Genomic DNA, 20,113 nt, shown 5'->3' with positions numbered 1-20,113 from the left:
ACTGGCAAATGCTGCAGGTGAACTACTTCTACCAGGAATAGGCTTGGAAACAAAACCAGAACATTCAGAACCAAAGAGACACTTTGCTGCATGAAAGATCTGAAAAGACCAGAGTCTCCTGCATCAACTGCTGAAAGCAAAAGCAGCAAAAGGATGTGATAGCATAGAAATGGCTCCGATACCTGAAACCTCGTACTGTCTCCTTTAATTCTTGTTTACTCATTACTTCTACGGGTCTCATTAACCTGTTAGCACTGACACCTTATCCCTGTTGCTAATCTTGGATGTGCTTTAAGTCCTTGAGAGCTGATGGGTGTCCGTGCTGAAGTCATGGAGCTGAAACTGCTACCACAGTGACCTTTAATTAACCACATTCCTTCTGTGTAATTAAATGCAGAAGCAATAAGAAAGTGTGCAGGCCATTTGGGGGTTGTAGGTATTTTGCTGATGTGCCAACAGTTAATAGTGATTACATTTAATTACAGGTCACATGCTCATTAAGACAATCATTCCGTCTGAACTGCCCAGTTCCATGTGAGATGGCCTTTAGGAGCTGACTCACATTGCACAATCTGCTCCTTCCACGTGTTGTGTTATAACTGCAGCACTGAGAGACAATTCTGTCCTCTGACCTACCTGAGTATCAGCTCTGCCCTGCTCGAAATTCGAGGAGGAAGCATTGTTGAAAAACAGCTTTATCACTGGCAGACAGGTTCCCAGTGTCCCAGTGTCCTTCCAAGCAGCACTGCTCCATGCAAGAGCTGCTCCCTCCCATCCCCGTCTGTGGCACAGCCTGCTCTAGCCTCTGGTTCCTGCTGTGTTATTGCACACTGCAAACATCATCTCTGCTCCTGCTCCTTCCAGCCCTCTGCCTCCAGCAGGATTTCCTGCCCCAGAGCTACAGGTAGAACCTGCCAATAAGATCATCTTAAAATCTTTTTCTCTTGTAAGATACAGGATGGCTCTGCTTGCACAGGAGTGATTCTGATGCCTTAAGTTTCCACTGAAATTGCTGAGACTATTTAGACTATTTAGACTATTTATAGTCCAGATGAAATTAGCTGACTTAGTTCTTTGCTACCCAACTTACAAGCTGCACTTAGGAGAAAGATAAAGTCACTGACTGGCACCTAAAAATCTCTGTTAACTTACTGGTTTGAGGTAATAGCTATATTGAATTTTATGATGGTTTTTACAGTGTTTAGAATTTTATGATGGTTTTACAGGTATGCACTGTCTTTTGTGACTTTTTGTAGTTGTCAGTGGTTCAAGGGGCTTTTCTCTTTCTGAAGTGATCTCTCTTGCTCGTGACTGGCAGTGGGCTCCTTCCCTGTCCCTGCCCCTGTCCCTGTCCAATCCCTGTCCCTTTCCCTTTCCTGTCCCTGTCCCTGTCCCTGTCCCTGTCCCTGTCCAATCCCTGTCCCTGCCCCTGTCCGTGTCCAATCCCTGTCCCTTTCCCATCCCTGTCCCTGTCCCTGCCCCTGTCCCGCTGGCAGCTCTGTGCCACAGCCCCAGGTGGGCACAGCCTGGCCCTGCTGGCAGAGAGGGGTGCCCAGCCATAGAGAATGGCTGCACACATGGAGTGCTCATTAAAGAGGTGTGTCCCCTGGCCTAGGAGCTGAATGTACCTAAATACTTCTATTAATAAAGCTGATAACATGCACAGCTTATTAATCCTAGGTTTAATCACTGCTTTGGTAGATCGCATAAACCAGATTTATTATTTGATAGCTGATCCAGCACTATGTGTGTTTTATATTTGCGTTGAAAAGGAATATTGAAAACAACACCTCAGTTGATAGAAAAATGAGTGTCACTTACCATGGAGGAATTATAATTACAAATAATAACAGAATTACCATAAAACTGCAGTTGAATAAAATATAATAATGTTATAAGATATTTGGCAGTGTGCCATTTCAGAGAATTTGCTGCTGTATTTACATTCTTATCATTAGTGAACTCCTTAATGTTAAATTTCATATATTTTGTCTATAGTATACCTAACTTTGCATACAGCAATGTGAGTTCTAACTGTTCCATGAAGCACTGGAGGAGGTTCACAGCTTCTGGGAGTGCCTTTCCCACAAAGCCAATTCCCTTGTTCTATGCTCCTGGGAACACAGCTCTTTGGAAATGGTATTTTTGGAAGTTGTAATTAAAGTGAGCTAGAAAAAACATGGGTGATGGTTTAAATATGGACATACAAATGTCTCATTCTAAATAATGAAAACAGTTGGGAGCGTTCAGCTTTGAACAGTGCTCCAGTTACCCAGCAGTGCTCCGTGAGGGAATGTTCGCAGTTAATTTCCAGTTGTGATCTAACAGTATTCCTGATAAAACTGACCTGTTTAAATAAGGCATGAAGAACTGTAGTTCATAAAAATGAAGATGAGATCTTGAAGATAATCAAGGTATGCTCCACTTTGAGGAGTTTTGTCTTTAAACCATTCCTTTTTTTTCCCTGCAGGCATGTTCTGCCTATGTTGATTTCATGATTTCTGTAGCTAAACTAATCCTACAAGAGAGAAATATTTCTGTCAATGAGAATGAGATTTCTGCGCAAATGAGAAGAGTCATGGACCTGGAGAAAGAGATTGCCAATGTAAGAAAAACATTTTTAAACTAACCTTTAAAGAACTGACTTTTTTTATAATACCTAAGAGAGCTGACTGTAAAGTGAGTGGTTAACTTCCTTGCTGATGCTCTTTGTGGGAGTAGAAATGTATGGAGCCTGTTACACCTGAAGGAACAGACAGTAATACAGCTGTGTCCTGGCAGGAGCTAGGGAAAATATTTGAGGCAGCTGTTTTCCAAGCAACAAAATGTTTTGTCCTGATCTGTTCAGAAGCCCTGCAAGAGCACAGAGACACAGACTTGGTTTTAGAGTGTGAGTTTTGGGAGATGCTTTGGGGCCTCTCCTCCCTTTGTCCTGTTTCCCCGTGGGCTGTTTGGATCCCAGAGCAGCAGATTCCCAGCCCTGGGCCTGCTATGAACACAAAGTCATGTTTGTGCTGCACAAGCTGCTCCACAATGCTGATTGTTCCAAGGGCATTTTTAACCAAACATTGTTCTCCCTTAAAAGAAAAGGACAAAGGAAAAATAATATAATGAATTTGAAGAAATAGCAAGAGTTTGAATGTGCATGGAGAAAACCAAAGGCATTCATGAGCAAACCATGACTTATTATTATTAATCATTGCAGTAGGACCTGAAGCTGAGGATGACCATGAAACAGGCTGAATACATATTTTATAGCTTCAGCTATTTTTGAAGTTACACTGATAGTAAGCTTACATACTTGGGAAAGCCATTTATATAAGTTAAAACCATCTGGTTTTGATTTTCTTTTCATTTTCGTGAGAAACACACCTTTGGGCTTGGATCAGAGATGGGCAATTATTATCAAAAAGGGAATTCATTGAAGAAGTGTTTTAAAGAGGAGTATGAAAGGAGCCCACACCTGCAGTGTCCCTGCAGCAGTTGCTGCTGGTGGAGTCCAGCTGGTGCTGGGGAAGCTGCCACTGTCTGGGATTTTAACCTTTCATCCAAAACTCAGTATCAGCCTGAATGTGACTGAAGAGAGCTGGCATTGTGCTCTTGGGCATTTGTTAAACAAACACAGAAAAACCCACTGAATGCGCAACAGAATAGGAAAGAGGAAGCGGAAGAGGAGGAGAGAGATAAAAGGAGGCTTGGCATAACTGATTTTTCTAAGCACTTGGAAAGGGTAGAATCTGCTGTTGTGGATGCAGATGTTGAACTCAGCAGTGCAAACTGCCAGTGCCCAGAGCAGCACAGAGCTGTGTGAGCTGGGGGTTGTGCCTCCCCAGCACTACCATGGGTCACAAAGAACACCCAGGGCAGCAGTGCACCCTGATCAGAACTGAAACTCCTGGGAATTAACTCAGTAATTTTCTCCCCATTAACTCTGACAGGCAACAACAAAATCTGAAGACAGAAATGATCCACTTCTGCTGTACAATAAAATGACCTTGGCACAGCTCCAAAAGAACTTCTCACTGGAAATCAATCAGAAGGTGAGTGATCAATAACCTGGTATTTTAACCTCTAATTTATCACCGATGGGATTAAACAATGAAGCCTGATTTTTTTTTTTTTCTGTTAAAGACATGACATATTTGCAATTGAACAGGATCCCTGATGTTCACAGTCTTACCTACTCTTCTGATGACACTGAACTGCATGCACATTCTGTACCCACTGCTTCTCCCAACCTGAAAACACATCTTCCCATCTGCCTCAACATAAAGAGATAGAAAAGCACAAAGGAAAAAAAAAATCCAGTGGAAGGTATCTCTGGCCATGGCAGGGCATTGGAAATAGATGGTCTTTAAGATCCAACCCAAACCATCGTGTTTGTGATTCTGTGATCCTGTTCCTTACCCTCATGGGTTCAGGGCCCAGGACAAAAGTGCAGCGTGTGGTCACCAGATGGTTCAGGGTTTAGGGACTACTCAGCCCCACTCTCTTTATCCAGAGCTGCAGATTCAAGAACAAAAGTCCAGTGTGTCCAACAGTGCCTTGGTAAATGTCGCTCCCGAGGCAAGCAGAAAGGAGCCCAGGCTGTCAGGCTGATGAAACAGGACAATTCCCCACATCCCTCCCACTGCAGCTCCCCCGGGACGTGTCAGCTCTGCTCTCGCCCTGAGCCATGTGCTGTTTGTGCAGGGCAGCCTTTAACTCACGGCACCAGGGTGCAGCTGAAAACCAGCCCAAACTTTGCTAACACAGCTCTGTCTCCTCAGGAACATAATGTCGTACTGAACATGGGTAGTTTTTATTCTCTTGACTTTTATTGAGGTTTCTGAGGCCAGTAAGGTGCAATGAAGCACTGTTATTCCTGGCACTTTTTCATATTCACTGCAATTTTATTGACTTTAATTCTCTGACAGTTTCCCTCCTGCCTGATTTAATTGGTTTTATAATTCGCTGTCTCCCACAGGTGTAGTTGGTTAGCATTACAGTCATCCTGTCAGAAAACAACTCCTGTCATAGAATGGCATTGCCCTGGTTATTATTAGTTCCTGGAGGGTGCTGCAGATCAGCACTAATTTAATGTTATTCCAAAATGCTCAAAAGACACTTGATGGGAGTTGGTGGCATTGTAATGTCTAAGGATAGAACAGAAATTATTCCCAAGATTAGCCTGAAGTTTGCTGCTTCTCTCTCAGACCTACAGTGACTGTTCCTAAAAGCTTATCTGCTCTCCTCAGCTACTTCCATTTGTCTGATGGAAGACATTACCTCTTCCAACAAAGCTTTCCAAAGATACAGGCGGCGAAAAATCACCAACACTTTTTAAAGTTATCAGCAGAACAGAAACTTTAAAAATTAACAAAAATTGCATTTGTTTGAAATCAAAGCAATTTCTCTACCCTTTCTGCCAAATAGCCCCCTATGTTAACAACATTTTTAGAGCCATAAATGATCCCAGGCCAGTTACTATTACAATGACCCCATTTATAAGTAGTGCAAATATTAGGGAAACTAAAGGCAGAGCATTTGTGTCATGCAAACATATTTAAACTGTTTATGATCGAGCCATAGCCTAATGCACGTTGATTTTCCAGGTGTTCAACTGGTCAGAATTCATAAATGCGATCATGTCAACTGTCCAAATCAACGTTGACAACACGGAACACGTCATTGTTTATGACCCTGACTACCTTCTCAAGCTCAGGTCTATTCTTGTAAAATACTCTTCCAGGTAGGTGTGTTAAGTATTCTTGGTATTTGCATTTCCTTTCCAGAAAACTTAAAAAGCCACAAAACATCACCAGCTTATTCCTGTTGTTTTGTTAAACAGGGACCTTCAGAATTACATGACCTGGCGCTTTGTGATGGATCTTGTCAACAGCCTCAGCCGGGAGTACAAGGACACGAGGAATGCTTTCCGTAAGGTGCAGAAATTCATCTCTCCCTAAGTTTTAATGATGGCTTTTGTGAGCCACAAAAGGTAGTTTTTTAATGTAGGTGTAGTTTATAAATATTGAATGTATTTTGGATTTTGCACACAAAAGCCAGATGTGTTTGCTGAGCCCCTGCTGGAGTGTATCTATAATTTATGGGATTTATGCCTGATAGCTGAGTGGATTTGAAAGCACTGCTCTGGTACTTGGTCTCTTGTTCTTCTGAATCTAAATTAATCCCCATATGGGTATCAGAACAGTTCCATTTATTTGCAAGGGATTACAGTTCTGACTGACTTGCTAGAAACTCTTCATCATCCCAAGGAACATATTCCAAGGCAAACATTATGGCCCCAATATCTCGGTTTTCAGTCATTCGATCCTGCTGATAGCTTAGTGCATTTAAGGAAATGCTGAGCAATTCCAGCAACTGGGCATTTTGTATTTCCACAGCAGAACTTCTCCCTCTGTAGGAGTTTTTCTAACGATCCTCCCGTTCCGGCGTGGGTCCAGCTGAGTGCCCCAGACAGGAGCATGAGCTGGGTGTGCACTAGGGTGGAGGAGGCTCCTCCTCAGCCCCGTGTGCCCCGCTGTTGTGTCCCACAGGCCCTTTATGGCACCACGTCCGAGAGTGCCGTGTGGCGCCGCTGTGCCAACTACGTCAACGGGAACATGGAGAACGCCGTGGGCCGGCTCTACGTGGAGGAGGCCTTTGCTGGGGACAGCAAGCACGTGGTAAAGCCCTCAGCCCTCAGCCCGAGTGCCACCAAAGGGGCACTTCATCACCGCCCTGCGCTTCCTGGCACAGCTTTGATTGCACTCTTTATTATAGTGTAATCAAACTGGGTTGATTTTTAAGTTGTTACTAAAGTGTTAATAACAGTTATTACAAAGGTTTGAAGTTTTTATTAGAGTCCAGTGTGAAATGTGAGGATTGCAGGTGCACAGCTGGAGGGAGAGAGGCGCCTGCCTGCTGTCTGAGCCAGGTCCATGGGCGGGCTGGGCACGAGACAATCCTCACACCCCAGGAGCAGTCACTGCTGCTCTTTGAGACTGACACGAATTCACATCCTGCCACCACTGGGCACAGGGGCAATTGGCTATTTCTGTTTGCCTTCAGACACGCAGAAAGTTCCTGAAAATGGACATGAAGTGAAGCCTTAGTGATCACCACAGGAATCCATTTTTGGGGTTGGCACAAACACAACGATTCCATCAGATGCACAGCATCCAGCGGGGCAATGTCTATCAGGTTTTGGTAACCTGAATGACTGAACTGCATTGCCCACCATCTTACTCTGTGGGTTTGTAACTTTCTGATGCTCTTTCCAGGTTGAAGAAATGATTGCAGATATACGTGATGTTTTTATAAAAACCTTAGATGAACTTTCCTGGATGGATGCAGAGACCAAAAAGAGAGCAGAACAAAAAGTAAGTTCTGTCTGAAATATTGGTAATGTGTAGTTCTATAAAAATCGGTATTTCAATTATTTGTCCTGACAAAAAATAAGCAGTAACTTCTATCACTATATTATAATACAAAGACATTTATAGTTGTGCTTATATAGGCACAGCAGCTTGGGATTCCATGGGAAGGGGCCTTCGGGGATAGGCACACAAAATAGGAAGAACCTGTATACAAGATTAAGACCTTTCAGGCAAATCAGTGATTAAGGAGCTAGGTAAGGAATATCTACAGGAAAACAATACTGAAAATGAGAAGGAATGATTTCTGGTGATTTGACTAGCTATTAGGAGGAACAGGATAAATCCCATAACTTGCACTTTCAATTAATAAAAAAATGTAAACAAAACCTATATATAATTAACATTCTGCAGTTTCTGCAGTTGCTTCCATATTGCCTTTCTTGTACAATTTATTATTTAAAACCATGGCTGGATTTGCTATGGATATCAAATTCCCTTGTCCCTAGGCGATAGCAATTCGAGAGAGGATTGGTTATCCCGATGAGATCGTGACAGATGACAACAAGCTCAACAGTGAGTACCAGGAGGTAAGTCTGCACAATAGGCAGGAGAATTAGAAAAGGGTCTTCAGAGAAGAGAATGAGCATTTGCTTCCCTTGCCCCAGCGAGCCTCGTGCACAGGACAGGGGATGGGAGGAGGTGTGACAGGCCAGCCTGGTAGGGCTGAGCCAGCACAGGATTCACGCAGGTGTGACAGGCTCTGATGGCATTCCAAGGACATGTCTGCGTTCTGGAGGGACTGTGTGAGGACTAGCATGGAGCCAGTGGTGCTCAGTGCAGCATTCCACCTGGCACAGACTGGCCCAGCGCTGGGTGCAGGGCATGCACAGGCGCGGAGCTGACTCGTGTGTTTTGTCTGAGGTGGAACTGCTCCTGTCCAAACTGGCAGCTACTGCTTTGCAGCAGGCAGCTCCAGAGGTTAAAGTCAATACCAACAATTGCTGAACTCCACTCAAAATACATAGAGAAAGAGAAAATGAGGAGCTCTGGAAAAAATACCCAGCTGCTAACACAGATCCAGCTGCAATATCAACTCTGTGATGCAGCAGAGCTCTGTGAACCAAGGGCTAACTGTAGATCTAAAAATACTCCTAGAAATGTGTTGTTTAGCTCATCATACTTAACACTAGATTTTCCTGATCCACGTGTCTTTTATCCAGAATCGTTAACACCACCACTAACTCCTCTTCCCCTTCTTTTTAGCTGAACTACAAAGAAGATGAATACTTCGAAAACATCATTCAAAATTTAGTATTTACCCAGAAGAAAAGGTTGAAAAAGCTTAGAGAAAAGGTGGACAAAGATGAGTAAGTAGTTAATAATACTATGTCTAGTCTTTTATCCAGTTTGCACAGGACAAGGTACCTTCCAACTTCAAATATTCTGTGATTCTGTTACACGGTTTCTAGGCTTATTCTAGTAATCATTAACTTTGCCATTAACAATTGAAATACTAACGGATATTCTTCTGGTGTTACCAGGTGGATAAGCGGAGCTGCTGTTGTCAATGCTTTTTACTCAGCAAGCAGGAATCAGATAGGTAAGGCTTACCAATTTACTGATGCCCAAATTATCTATTTTTTATATATGTATGTGTGTACTCCTACAATCAGGAAGTGAAACGATCTTGCTATTACAAATTTGAGTATAAAGATTCCTAATGTCAGCCTACCCAAAACCATCCATGGATATAGAAAACCCCGTCCGTTCTGGCTAAAGATTAGAACCAAGGGGAGGCCCAAAGGCTTCTCATGTTGTGAACCATCCCTGCTCCCTTCACAGAGCTGCAAGGCTCGCAAGAGTCACGAAACATTTCACAACATTAATTATGCTTCTCAATATTTCTGTCACATCCATTCTGCAAATAGTGTTTAAATTTTAGTCATCCAAATGTCACAGACTGCAGTGTCCTTTCTAGATGAGGTACTGTGATCCACCTGTAGCTCCTGAAAACATGCCAAAAATAAGGGAAAACCTTGTCTGCAGGGCTCTGCACAGAAATGAAACAAGATTATTTCTTGATGCGAGCATTTAGCTCTTTACTGAACAGTTAAAACAAAAACTTCCAGAAAGCTTTGTTTAAAATAGCTCTGTTCAGTAATTTGTAGGATAAGAATCATGATGTGGAAGACTGAAACTAGTGACTGGCAGTTAATGTGAGTCATAAATTCTTACCTCATCCTTTAACTATGGCATGCACAGGATAATTAAAGCAGTCTGATCTTTAGAGTGATGTCTGAATTAGCTTAGAACCAGGCTCTAAAAAAACCCCTCTAAAGAGCAGTTCTGTGCACGATGTGTAGGGCACTTGGAGCTGTTGCTCCATCAGCAGTTCAGACCGTGAGGAAGCCACCCAGCCTCCACGTGCAGCTGAGCTGCTGCTGCAGGCAGCCCCCGTGTTCCCGGAGGAGCGCCTGGCTGTGAGGCTGCACGGCCCTGAGCCCCGTCCCAGGGCACAGCTGCCACAGGCAGCAGCTCCCGAGCTGGCCCTGCACACCCGTGGCACTCACGCTGCTGTTACCATCCGTGCTTCCTGACGACAGGATAAAGCAGTGGCACGCTTCGTTCCGTAGGGAACTAGCCCTGCGCTGGGATCGCTGTGACAGCAGCTTGCACAGACAGCAGAACTGCCTCATTTCTAACCCGGTTATTATTTTCTGGTTCTCCCATGGTTCGTTCTTGTCCTGAAAGAAAGCCCTAGAACTGAACTGGATTTATACCGGAATGCAAGAAGTATCAATCTTCTTTCTTTTGCTGTGTGAGAACTGTCACCCAATTCCTTCAGTCTCTTCAAGTTGTGTAGAATTACATCCACCTTCCCAGGGAGAATTAATACTTCATATTGCGGCAGCAGCAGGGAGACAGGAAAAGGCCTTCACAAGATACTAAGTGGAACTGAATATTTGATAGTATTTTATTACTCTTAATTTATAAAATGATCAGAATTGCAATATGGTTTCTTTATAAATGAATTGTTTTGTAGAAGCCTAGAAATATGAGCAGAGAAGTGGGTAAAAAGAACTGCTTTGTTCCAGTTCTTTTATTGACAGCTTGGCCTATTTTTATTGATTCTAGTGGGAGTTACTTCTATTTTCAAGGGAAGAATAAATTCCTGTCACTGAGATTGATTTGTGATGGAATGATCAAATAATTTATTCTTCTAGGGGGACACCCTCCCACTTCTCACAATGTTGTGAGGTTTGTTTAATGATGAGACAGAAGTCTGTGAATGCTAAGTGACGTGAACTGGAAGAAACTGCTTTTTCTTGCAGAGCAAAATAGTAACAAAGCAAAAGCTGGTTATGATTTTGAAAGTGTCTGAAGAGGGGAGTGGTCCTGCTGCTCCGTTCCTCCTGTCCTACAGCATTCCCATGTGTCAGTCACTTGTTGCTGCTGGCAGACCCGAGGGAGTGGGGGGTTTTGGTTGAAGCTCACAGAAGTGGTCTGGCCTCACTGTAGCTGCAGGACATCGAGGCAGGGCCTTAACTGTGCTGTGGCTTTCTTTTCAGTCTTCCCTGCGGGCATTCTGCAGCCCCCTTTCTTCAGTGCCTCGCAGCCCAAATCTCTGAATTACGGCGGCATAGGAATGGTCATCGGGCACGAGATCACACACGGCTTTGACGACAACGGTGAGGCACGGAGCTGCTAGGGACAAAACGCTCCATGAGAGGTGTTTTACATGCTGTAGTGCTAAATCCTTCCTGGGAGCACATCAGAGGGACATCCATTTCCGCATGTACCATCAAGTGTGGATTGCTGAGGCTTTGCAGTATGCCTCTCCCAAAAGCACAATCCAAAGTCTTACTCGCTCTCCTCCTCGCTGCACCAAACCCTCTTTTCTTGTATAAATAATTCTGTTTAACGTACTGTCACAGGCAGGAATTTTAATGAGAACGGAGACCTTGTGGACTGGTGGACTGAAGAATCAGCGCGGAATTTCAAGGAGCTGTCCCAGTGCATGGTGAACCAGTATGGGAACTTCTCGTGGGACCTGGCAGGTGGACAGAACGTAGGTGCTGTTTGTGGAGCTCCCCACGCTGGTTTGACGAGACAGCTCTGCTTGCAGGGACATGTGGAGGGCACAAGAAGTCATTTCCCTCAGTTCCAAAGGGAACTTTTTACAGCCTGACAATATATTCCATCACACAGGATAGGGAAAAGATAAAACTCCCAGCCCTGAGGTTTTCCTAACACGTGTTGAAGTGTGGGAACTCAGACAGGGGCCAGTAAAAAATAGAGAAGAAAATTTCAACATATTTTTCTGCCCTTTTATTCACACATTAAATTCAATCGAAGGATGATTCTAGATTTTGCAGCTTTGACTATCATAAATCGATATATTGGATTAAAGGTTAAAATATGTTTTTTAAAAAATAAAATTAGCAATTTCCCATTATGAAAGTTTCATCATCTTTGCTGATATTTGACTGACTTAGGAAGAGCTGCTAAATAGAGAATGTCTATGTATCTGGCTACCAAGAAGCTACTGAACTTGCCTACTATACAGAAAAATACCTTCTAGCAGGTTTGCTGATGTCTGTTAACAGACGATTTCAGCAATTTGGAGCTTAAATTTTAACTTGTTCTACGGGCTACAGATTCTGTTCACTTCCTCTAGCTGGAATTGTGATAAGGAACTGAGGATTAAAGACAAGGAAAAAAGAGGAAGAATAAACAAGCAATGACTAAGTAGCAGAAAATGTGGGTAAGAGATACAGAGCCTAGAAATTTGCTTGGAGGGGAAGGAGGAGGATTAGAAAAACAATAGTATCTCAAAACATGGATTTTGAGATGAGGGACATAAACACTTCTCAGAGATTTTAACATAATCTTCTGCTAAACTTTCAGATTTTAAGGCAATTCTTGCCTTTAGAAACTGGAAAATGCACAAAGTTTGGTGTTTCAGGTCCTGGATGAGCTTTTCTTTCAGAAACCAATACTTTTCCTTTCACTTTTACAGCTGAGTGGGATCAACACGCTAGGAGAAAACATTGCAGATAATGGGGGAGTGAGACAAGCGTACAAGGTAAGAAATATCCGTTTTTCTATTTTAGCTGAAACTGACAGAGATTTAGAAAATCAGTTTCAGAGCCTCAGAAGAAGAAACACAATTTCTGTGCTAGGGACAGGACCAGACCATCAAGGCCTGGATTAAAGCTACTGGCCAGCTGTGGTATTTCTCTCATCCTGTTAATCATGTCAGGCTACAGATTACCTGTTCCTAGGGAGCTCTTTTCCAAATTTTTTTTTTTTCCCCTTTGTGAATAAGGAATGTGTGGAATGGAAACATTCCCTGGCTCACACTTGGACCATGACCTAAAGAAAGTGCTGATAGCAGCAGCTGTCTACCTCTGGCTGTCTTTATCACCAGCTTTTTGGTGCCAGGAAGGAGGGGCAGAATGACTTTCTTCTGACCCATAAGCACAAACACTTTGTTTTTCATAATGTACAGGCGACTGGGCCCTCTGTACTGGTATGCCAAGTTGTCAGACACACTGGATTCTCTGTACTAAGCCTTCCATGGGAGCTAGATTCTTTTTGGCTTTGCTTTCCTCTCTTCCTCAAAGAGCTGCTGGACTCCCTAGGTTGGCCACTGTTGAGACTGGCAGTGAGGGAGACACAGGTTCTTTTTGTGAACATGGTCTGGAAGAGGGTAGTGAGTCACCTTCTCTATCAGCTTTTCCTGTTATTCACAAATCTGATGGCTGCAAGCCTCAACAATGTGATCCTTCTTCTCCTTCCCTGAACACCTTCTTCTGTGGCAAAATACTCAACACTTGACAACTGAGCACTGTCACTGCTCAACAAAGAGCCTCTGGGATGCATGGGCCAACTCACGCTTCTCCAAGTTCCACTGGAAATGGACATGTTTGAGGGCAAAGACAATTATTAATGAGAGTTCAAGGAATGATTTGGGAGCCTAAAAGAGGCATCAGGCTTATTAGATTAGGCTGATCTTCAGTTACTGGAATATTTGTGCAAAGTACAAAGCCATGAAAGGGGATACGCTTTCTGAAAGGAATGGGAGTAGCCAGAAAAATTAGGTCAGAAGTATTAAAAATTATTATGACATCATATAAACAGTAAAAAAGGTCCAAAAGGAATCTTGAGAGGTCAGTATTCTACCCCCTCTCCATGCAAATTTGTGCAACCCCTTCTGCATCCTTCCAACCTCCCACAGGAGCATTCCCGCTGCCTCCTCGTGGCATCCCAGTGCCACGGGCTGTCTCCAACACTGCAAACACAACAATCTGCTCCTTTCTCTCCTGTGACCTTCCACATATTTGAAGACTTACATGCTTCAAGGCGCAGACTCCTCTCCTTTAGACTAAACAAACCCAATTCTTTCAATCTTTCCTCATAGGTCATGTTTGCTAGACCTCTGCTCATTCTTGCTGCTTTCTTCTGGACTCTCTCCAGTTGGTCCACATCTTTCCCGAAGGGCAGTGCCCAAAACTGGACAGAGCGCTCCAGCTGAGCCCTGGCCAGCGCCAAGTGGAGTAGAAGGATTACTTCATGTATTTCATATAAGCCACTCCTGTTTACACATCCCAGTTCGACACTTGCCTTTTTTGCAGTGCTGTGGCACTGCTGGCTCTCGTTCAGCTGTTATCCACGGAAACTTCCAGAGCCTTTCCGTGGACCCGCTATCTGCTCATTCCTCAGCTGCGCTTGGGCAGTTGATTGGCTTTGCTTGTCGGTGCTTTGGCACTGACTTCAGGCAGAACATTTCTCCAGCATCTTTCATCGGTGATGATACACCAACAACATATTGTTTGACACGTCTCCGTAAGGAACATGAAAGCAGCTGTTCTTGCTATGGCAAGGCTTTAAAGTCTTCTGCAATTCACTTTCAAAAAAACAAACCCCAAAGAAGCCACAGTGGAAAAAATCTCTTTTTCATAATGCAGCACTAGATAATTGATAGCACGGTACTAGGAAATGGCCCTGTGGTCTTCTGCTTCAAGGTGGCACACGTGGGATGGATGGCTAAGGGAGGCAACGATTAATTATGTCAAAGAATCTGTGTTCCTCCTTGTCATCATTTCATTTGACTGGTAAAATGCTGGAAGTGGTAACATCTCTACTCAATTCATTCTACAGGCTTATGAAAACTTCGTGAGAAAACACGGAAAAGAAAAACTTCTTCCTGGTCTCGACATGAACCACAAGCAGCTGTTTTTTCTGAACTTCGCACAGGTATCATTTACTTCTTGCCTGAGGGCTTTGAGAACCACTTGAGGTTACAGTTTAACAGCAAGTCAGAACAGGCTGACTCCTATGGGCTAACTAAGAGCTGGCAGAGCTGCAGAGCTCAGCAGTGTTCACTGTAAAGCAGTGAAAATAAAGTTTTGTTAGGTGATTTTAGTCTTCCCTAAAGAAAAAAGGCATAAGCCTGGTAGGAAGTGCCTTGTGCCCACGTGCCATTGTCTGAGGACAATAATGTACTTTTTTAAACAAAATACACCCTTTTTTTTCTGTGTTCTAATGTGGAATCTATTCCCATGAACATTAGGTTTTTCATAGTCAAATGACAGCAGGTCTCTTCCTGTAAAATCTTAGGCTCATGATGCTCTTCTGTGTTACCTGTGCAGGTGTGGTGTGGAACGTACAGACCAGAATATGCAGTGAACTCCATCAAGACAGACGTGCACAGCCCAGGCAAATTCAGGTCAGCAGAGCCAACAGCCTGCAGTGCAACCCCGAGGTGTAACAGCTCTGCAGCACGGCTGTTTGTGGGGGAACTGAAGTGACCCTGCCCAAGGGCTGGGCTGCCCTTCCCAGTGGGGTTTAACACACACATCTACAGGCAGAGCACACTGGGGCTGCCTAGGAGGAGACAGATGGGCTGGGCTGTCCCTGTCCCTTCCAGCCCAGCACTGCCCAAACAGGCAAAGCCCTTCCCAGGCAGCTCCCAGGCAAAGGAAGGATGTGGGATCGGTCTCATCCTTGAGCAGATCCACCTTGTGGAGCAGCTTTGACCCGTGCCCGCCGAAGGACACACGCCCCATCACCTGGCTGTCACTGTGTGACACTGCAGCGTCCCAGGGACTGTCTGGAATGCAGGGCTCATGCACAGGCCCCTGGCTCCCACAATAGCTCCTGAGAGGGTTCTTACACACTAACAGCACAGATGAACTTCTGTCCTCCACTGGCGTCCCAGGTAGAATCAGTGGGACATCACTGCCCCTCACTCTTTATCACAAACCCATGTGCTGTGGTGCAATAGCAGATGTGCATATTGTGCTCAGCCAGCCTTCCCAAGATCAGCTGGGCTCAGTTCAGTAGAGCCATGCAGGAAATGTGGCTGCTCAGGGTGCAAGCCTTTCAGCCAGACCAGGATCTCTTCTTTTTATCTGAGGTCAGGGCAGCCTATTCATCAGCAGTGTAACAACGTGCTCTAATAAACCTGTTTGGGCCAATGCCACGATATCAGTGGTAGTGCAGCCATCACAGCATCTGCTGGCTCTGGAAGGCTGAGTCATCTCCAGGCTCCATGTCCACAATAGCCAAGTTCTCTGCTGATACAATCCACTACATTAATTCCAGTATCTTTCTTTCGACGGCTTTTCACCAAATCTTGTTTATCCCACACACTCAAATATTTAGTGAAAGCAGTGACTGTTCCCTCACTGCTCTTGCCTGGTTTCATTGTGGGTGGGTTGTGCTATCTGGGATCTCTCCCAGAGGCAGTTTGTGCACCAGCTCCTACAGCCATTCCTGTCTGGTCTCAGTGCTAATGAGGCTCCAGAGGCTCTTCAGAACCTCGGCACATCTGATTTGGATGAGGCACAAGGCCTTTGAAGCTGACTAGTTCAGCATCTCGGTGTAACGAGCTGTGTTTGTGTGTACCCTGGATACATTACATTGTGCAGTGCTGTCTGTACCTCGGTAGGACAGCTATAAATTTTATATGCAATGATACAAGTGTTCATGGGAAACCAGACAACATCCTTAGAATGGGCAGTCATTTACAGGATGAGGCCCCCTAAGAGCTCTAAAACAGAAAATATTTCATGAGACATGCCCACAAAATTAACACCTAGTAGCATACTACACAAGCGTCACAAAGGCTCCCAACGTGCCTTTTTCCATTATTATTTGGGGAGTGTGATGTTTTCAACACCTGCTACACTGACTGTGGGCTGTTTCTCCTTACAAGTAGGACAGGCAGCTCCTCATAAAAATCGTTAATTGCAGAGCAACCCATTTTAGCAGTTCTAGGTCATTGGAGCAGTGAAGCACAGCTAGATCACCAAAATGCCTGAAATTTTTGGTAACTCTTTTTCTGTGCCATCTCCTGTCCCACTGCTGGCTTCCAAGACCAGGGAGTGACTTTGGCCTTGTATAACAGTTGAAGTGTTGCAGGTGTCACTGCTGAACTTCACCTCAGCTTCTGTGGACACAGCCTGGTTCTAATGATGGACATAATTCTCAGGATAGTCATGAATTATGCAAAGAAACAGTTCTTTAAAGAACTTCCGGGCCACAGTCAGTGTCCATCAGTATCTGTATTTGACCTGTTTCCCTGCATAGGTATGTGCTGCTGTATTCCCAGTCCCGAAGGAACAAGTGACTCTCAGCAGATCTATTCACACGTGTTCACAATTACACATATAAAATCAGCCTTAGCTGGAATGGCTTCATACTCACTTCCCCTCTTGAGTTGAAAGCCATTGTTTGTATGAGTCTTTTTGCCAGGAAACTCATTCACTGGAAAATCTGTGCAGAACGCCCAGAGGAGCAGAATGATCTCAGTTAAAACTTGGTTGGTGTAAAAATGTAAATGAATGTTTACTGATGAGTTACCATCACAGCCCTTGACCTCAAGGTCTTGTTTTCCCTTCACCGAGAAACTTGTCAGAAGAACGTAGCTGAAAAAATCCTCAGTGAAAACTATTGACAAGTAAGAAATCTGTTCCAGGTGAAGAACTGGCTTGTGAGAGCCAGCCGTGAGGCAGGGCCAGGTCCTGTATTTTTGGGGTTGCAATAGGGGCAAGACAAACTGAAGAAGAAAACACAGACAGCCCTTGAGGTGAAGTGAAGCAACAGTCAGAGCCCAGCAGCAGGGCGTTCCCATACTACAGTGAGGTGACACAACAAAGCATGTCACAAAATATTGGTCATGTTGTTTGTTTCAAACCAAGGAGAACAGCAATGACAGTGTGTTGCTTTGTTTTAAAGGGTCCTGGGATCACTGCAGAACTCCCCAGAGTTTTCAGAAGCCTTTTCATGCACCACGAAAGACAACATGGATCCTGCCAAGAAGTGCCGTGTTTGGTGACGGACTGCAAACCTCACACCTCAAGGAGCTTTCCAGGAAAAGAGCCTTTCCCAGTTGATTTTGAGAAGGGGAGGGGGGAAGAAATCTGAGGGGAATATGCTAGAGACATGGCTGTAATCCTTGGTAAACATGCAAACCCCGAATCATGGCCCATGACAGCACGGAAGAAGGACGAAGGCAGCGCTGGGCTGCCTGGCTGCTCCTCGCCCCGGAGCCCCGCAGGAACCAACTCACCTGGCAGTGCACAGCCACACTTCACCTGTAGTTTTAACCCTGCCCCCACAGCCAGGGGCTTTCTGGATTCATCTGAAAATGGCAAAGTACAGCACATGATCTCCGCCTGGTCGCTGAATGCAGATTTCAGATCAGGGGAGGAAAGAAGTACTCAGCAACACATATTTTAGCCATCATAACACCATAGAGAGATGACAGTTTATATCCCAGTGTCAGACTTTGTACCCTCTGCTTTGTACCTGTTCTACCAAACGTTTTCATTTTTACTTGAAACCATTTACACAAGGGGAGTCCAAAGACTGGCTGTACTTAAGTAATTTCTCACTAATTACTCCAGCGTGTATTACCTGAAGTCCCTATTTACAACAGTTAACTTACAGCTTTCCAGCCCAACTGAAATTGTAGGTAATTTATTAATTTCTGTACCTATAATCTGTAAGATTGTGATCAAAGACCCTTTCACCATTTTCTAAGCTCTTTCCTGCTTTCTCTAAAGTTGCTCTTTTTAAAAGTTTCTAGTAATGTATAAATCATAGTTTTTATATTTAAATCTTGAGCTACACTTTTGACTTGAAGTATTGTAACATATTTTATCAGTGGCTGCATAGAACTGGGAAATTGGACTAAAGCACGGTATGGGGCAATAAGATAAAGCCTACAAAACTGAGTGCTCCAATGGAGGGCACAAACATTGGAGCTCTCAGGCTGACTATCAGTGCTTAGGCTCTGATCCTGCACATAACTTGTACGCGCTCTGATCAATGTCAATCCTCACATCAGGAAAGCTGCACAGCTGATTGCAAGAGTCTGAAGGAGCTTTAAAAGGGTAAAAGGCTTTAAATCTGCAATGATATGTATTAAACATCCTCATGCAGATTGCAAAGGAACTTACTGCTTTGTTTATCAAAGCAAAGACATTTTCAAACCAAGTACCAGATACCTCAGATGACTGCTACAATAGGTCTATTTAAAAACCTATGTCCTTTTAGCTTTGTGAGTTTGTCATCTGATCAAAACATTTTGATAATAAACTGAAATTATGAGCCAAACGCAGTGCGTGTTCTTCATAGGAATTATGAAAACACAAAACGAAAATTCTCTGCTAATAAATGTCTGCGCTTACCCCCGAGCCCCGCAGCTCAGAAAACACAGACCGCAACAAATAAGTCCCTCTCACAACTCCCAGGATCGGCTTTGCGCAGGAGAGGGGAAACCCAGAGCTCCTCTATTTTCACACAGGAACCAACATTTCACACAGGAACCAACATTCCGCACAGCTTTGCACAGAACACGGACAAAAACGAAAAGCCTCCAGCGGCTCGGAGAGAGCTGGGGCGGGGCTGGAGACTGAGGGAGAGCAGAGCCGAACGGGGCTGGGGACTGAGGGAGAGCAGAGCCGGACGGGGCTGGGGACTGAGGGAGAGCAGAGCCGGACGGGGCTGGGGACTGAGGGAGAGCAGAGCCGGGCGGGGCTGGGGACTGAGGGAGAGCAGAGCCGGGCGGGGCTGGGGACTGAGGGGGAACACAACCGGACGGGGCTGGGGACTGAGGGAGAGCAGAGCCGGGCGGACCCTGAGCGGCTGAGGGAGTGGCTCTGAGGGCCCCCCCTGGGCAGGGCTGTGGCTCCCGGCCCCACACCCCAACCGCGCCCGGGGCTCCTACCTGAGCCCTGCCCGCCGCGGGCCCGGGACTCCGGGGCTCCAGGTCCCTCCGATCCGGCTTCGGGGCTCACACCGGGGCTCCAGGTCCTCCAGATTCGGCTTCGGGGCTCACACCGGGGCTCCAGGTCCCCCCGATCCGGGTTCGGGGCTCACACCGGGGGCTCTGAGGGTCCAGGTCCCCCCGATCCGGGTTCGGGGCTCACACCGGGGGCTCTGAGGGTCCAGGTCCCCCCGATCCGGGTTCGGGGCTCACACCGGGGGCTCTGAGGGTCCCGGGGCTCCTGAGGGCAGGGGCAGGTGAGACAGCGCCCCCCCGCGGCCCCGCCCTCCCAGCGGAGCGCACCTGGCGCCCCCCCCCCCTCACCGGGACCGGCACCGGCACCGGGACCTCGTCCCCTCTGCACCTGCACCCCGGAGCAAGGAGCGCTCCCAGCCCCGCCGGGGAGCTCGGCGTGCACCACGGGGTCACGGGCTCAGGTAAGCCCAGGGCTGTGAGGCGCTGCGGGGCTGGC

The 20,113-nt window shown here is 45.5% G+C and overlaps 1 protein-coding gene across 1 annotated transcript in view; it reads left to right on the top strand.

The window, feature by feature from the left end:
- The window catches only part of MME (membrane metalloendopeptidase), a 30,491-nt gene extending 11,502 nt beyond the window's left edge, over positions 1–18,989 (top strand). Inside the window, exons 9-23 of the mRNA XM_040074108.2 lie at positions 2,471–2,605; positions 3,939–4,040; positions 5,595–5,731; positions 5,831–5,924; positions 6,540–6,668; positions 7,266–7,364; positions 7,868–7,948; positions 8,625–8,728; positions 8,903–8,961; positions 10,931–11,050; positions 11,297–11,430; positions 12,382–12,447; positions 14,526–14,621; positions 15,017–15,093; positions 17,607–18,989. Coding sequence (XP_039930042.1) covers positions 2,471–2,605; positions 3,939–4,040; positions 5,595–5,731; positions 5,831–5,924; positions 6,540–6,668; positions 7,266–7,364; positions 7,868–7,948; positions 8,625–8,728; positions 8,903–8,961; positions 10,931–11,050; positions 11,297–11,430; positions 12,382–12,447; positions 14,526–14,621; positions 15,017–15,093; positions 17,607–17,706 — 1,533 coding nt within the window. The 3' untranslated portion in view covers positions 17,707–18,989. The remainder of the gene's footprint in view (positions 1–2,470; positions 2,606–3,938; positions 4,041–5,594; positions 5,732–5,830; positions 5,925–6,539; positions 6,669–7,265; positions 7,365–7,867; positions 7,949–8,624; positions 8,729–8,902; positions 8,962–10,930; positions 11,051–11,296; positions 11,431–12,381; positions 12,448–14,525; positions 14,622–15,016; positions 15,094–17,606) is intronic.
- Positions 18,990–20,113: the final 1,124 nt, after the last annotated feature.

The sequence above is a fragment of the Hirundo rustica genome, chromosome 10 (assembly GCF_015227805.2).
Source record: "Hirundo rustica isolate bHirRus1 chromosome 10, bHirRus1.pri.v3, whole genome shotgun sequence".
NCBI classification, from domain to species: Eukaryota; Metazoa; Chordata; class Aves; order Passeriformes; family Hirundinidae; genus Hirundo; species Hirundo rustica.
Note: the sequence above shows the minus strand (reverse complement) of the source record. Positions and strands in the feature narration are given on the sequence as shown.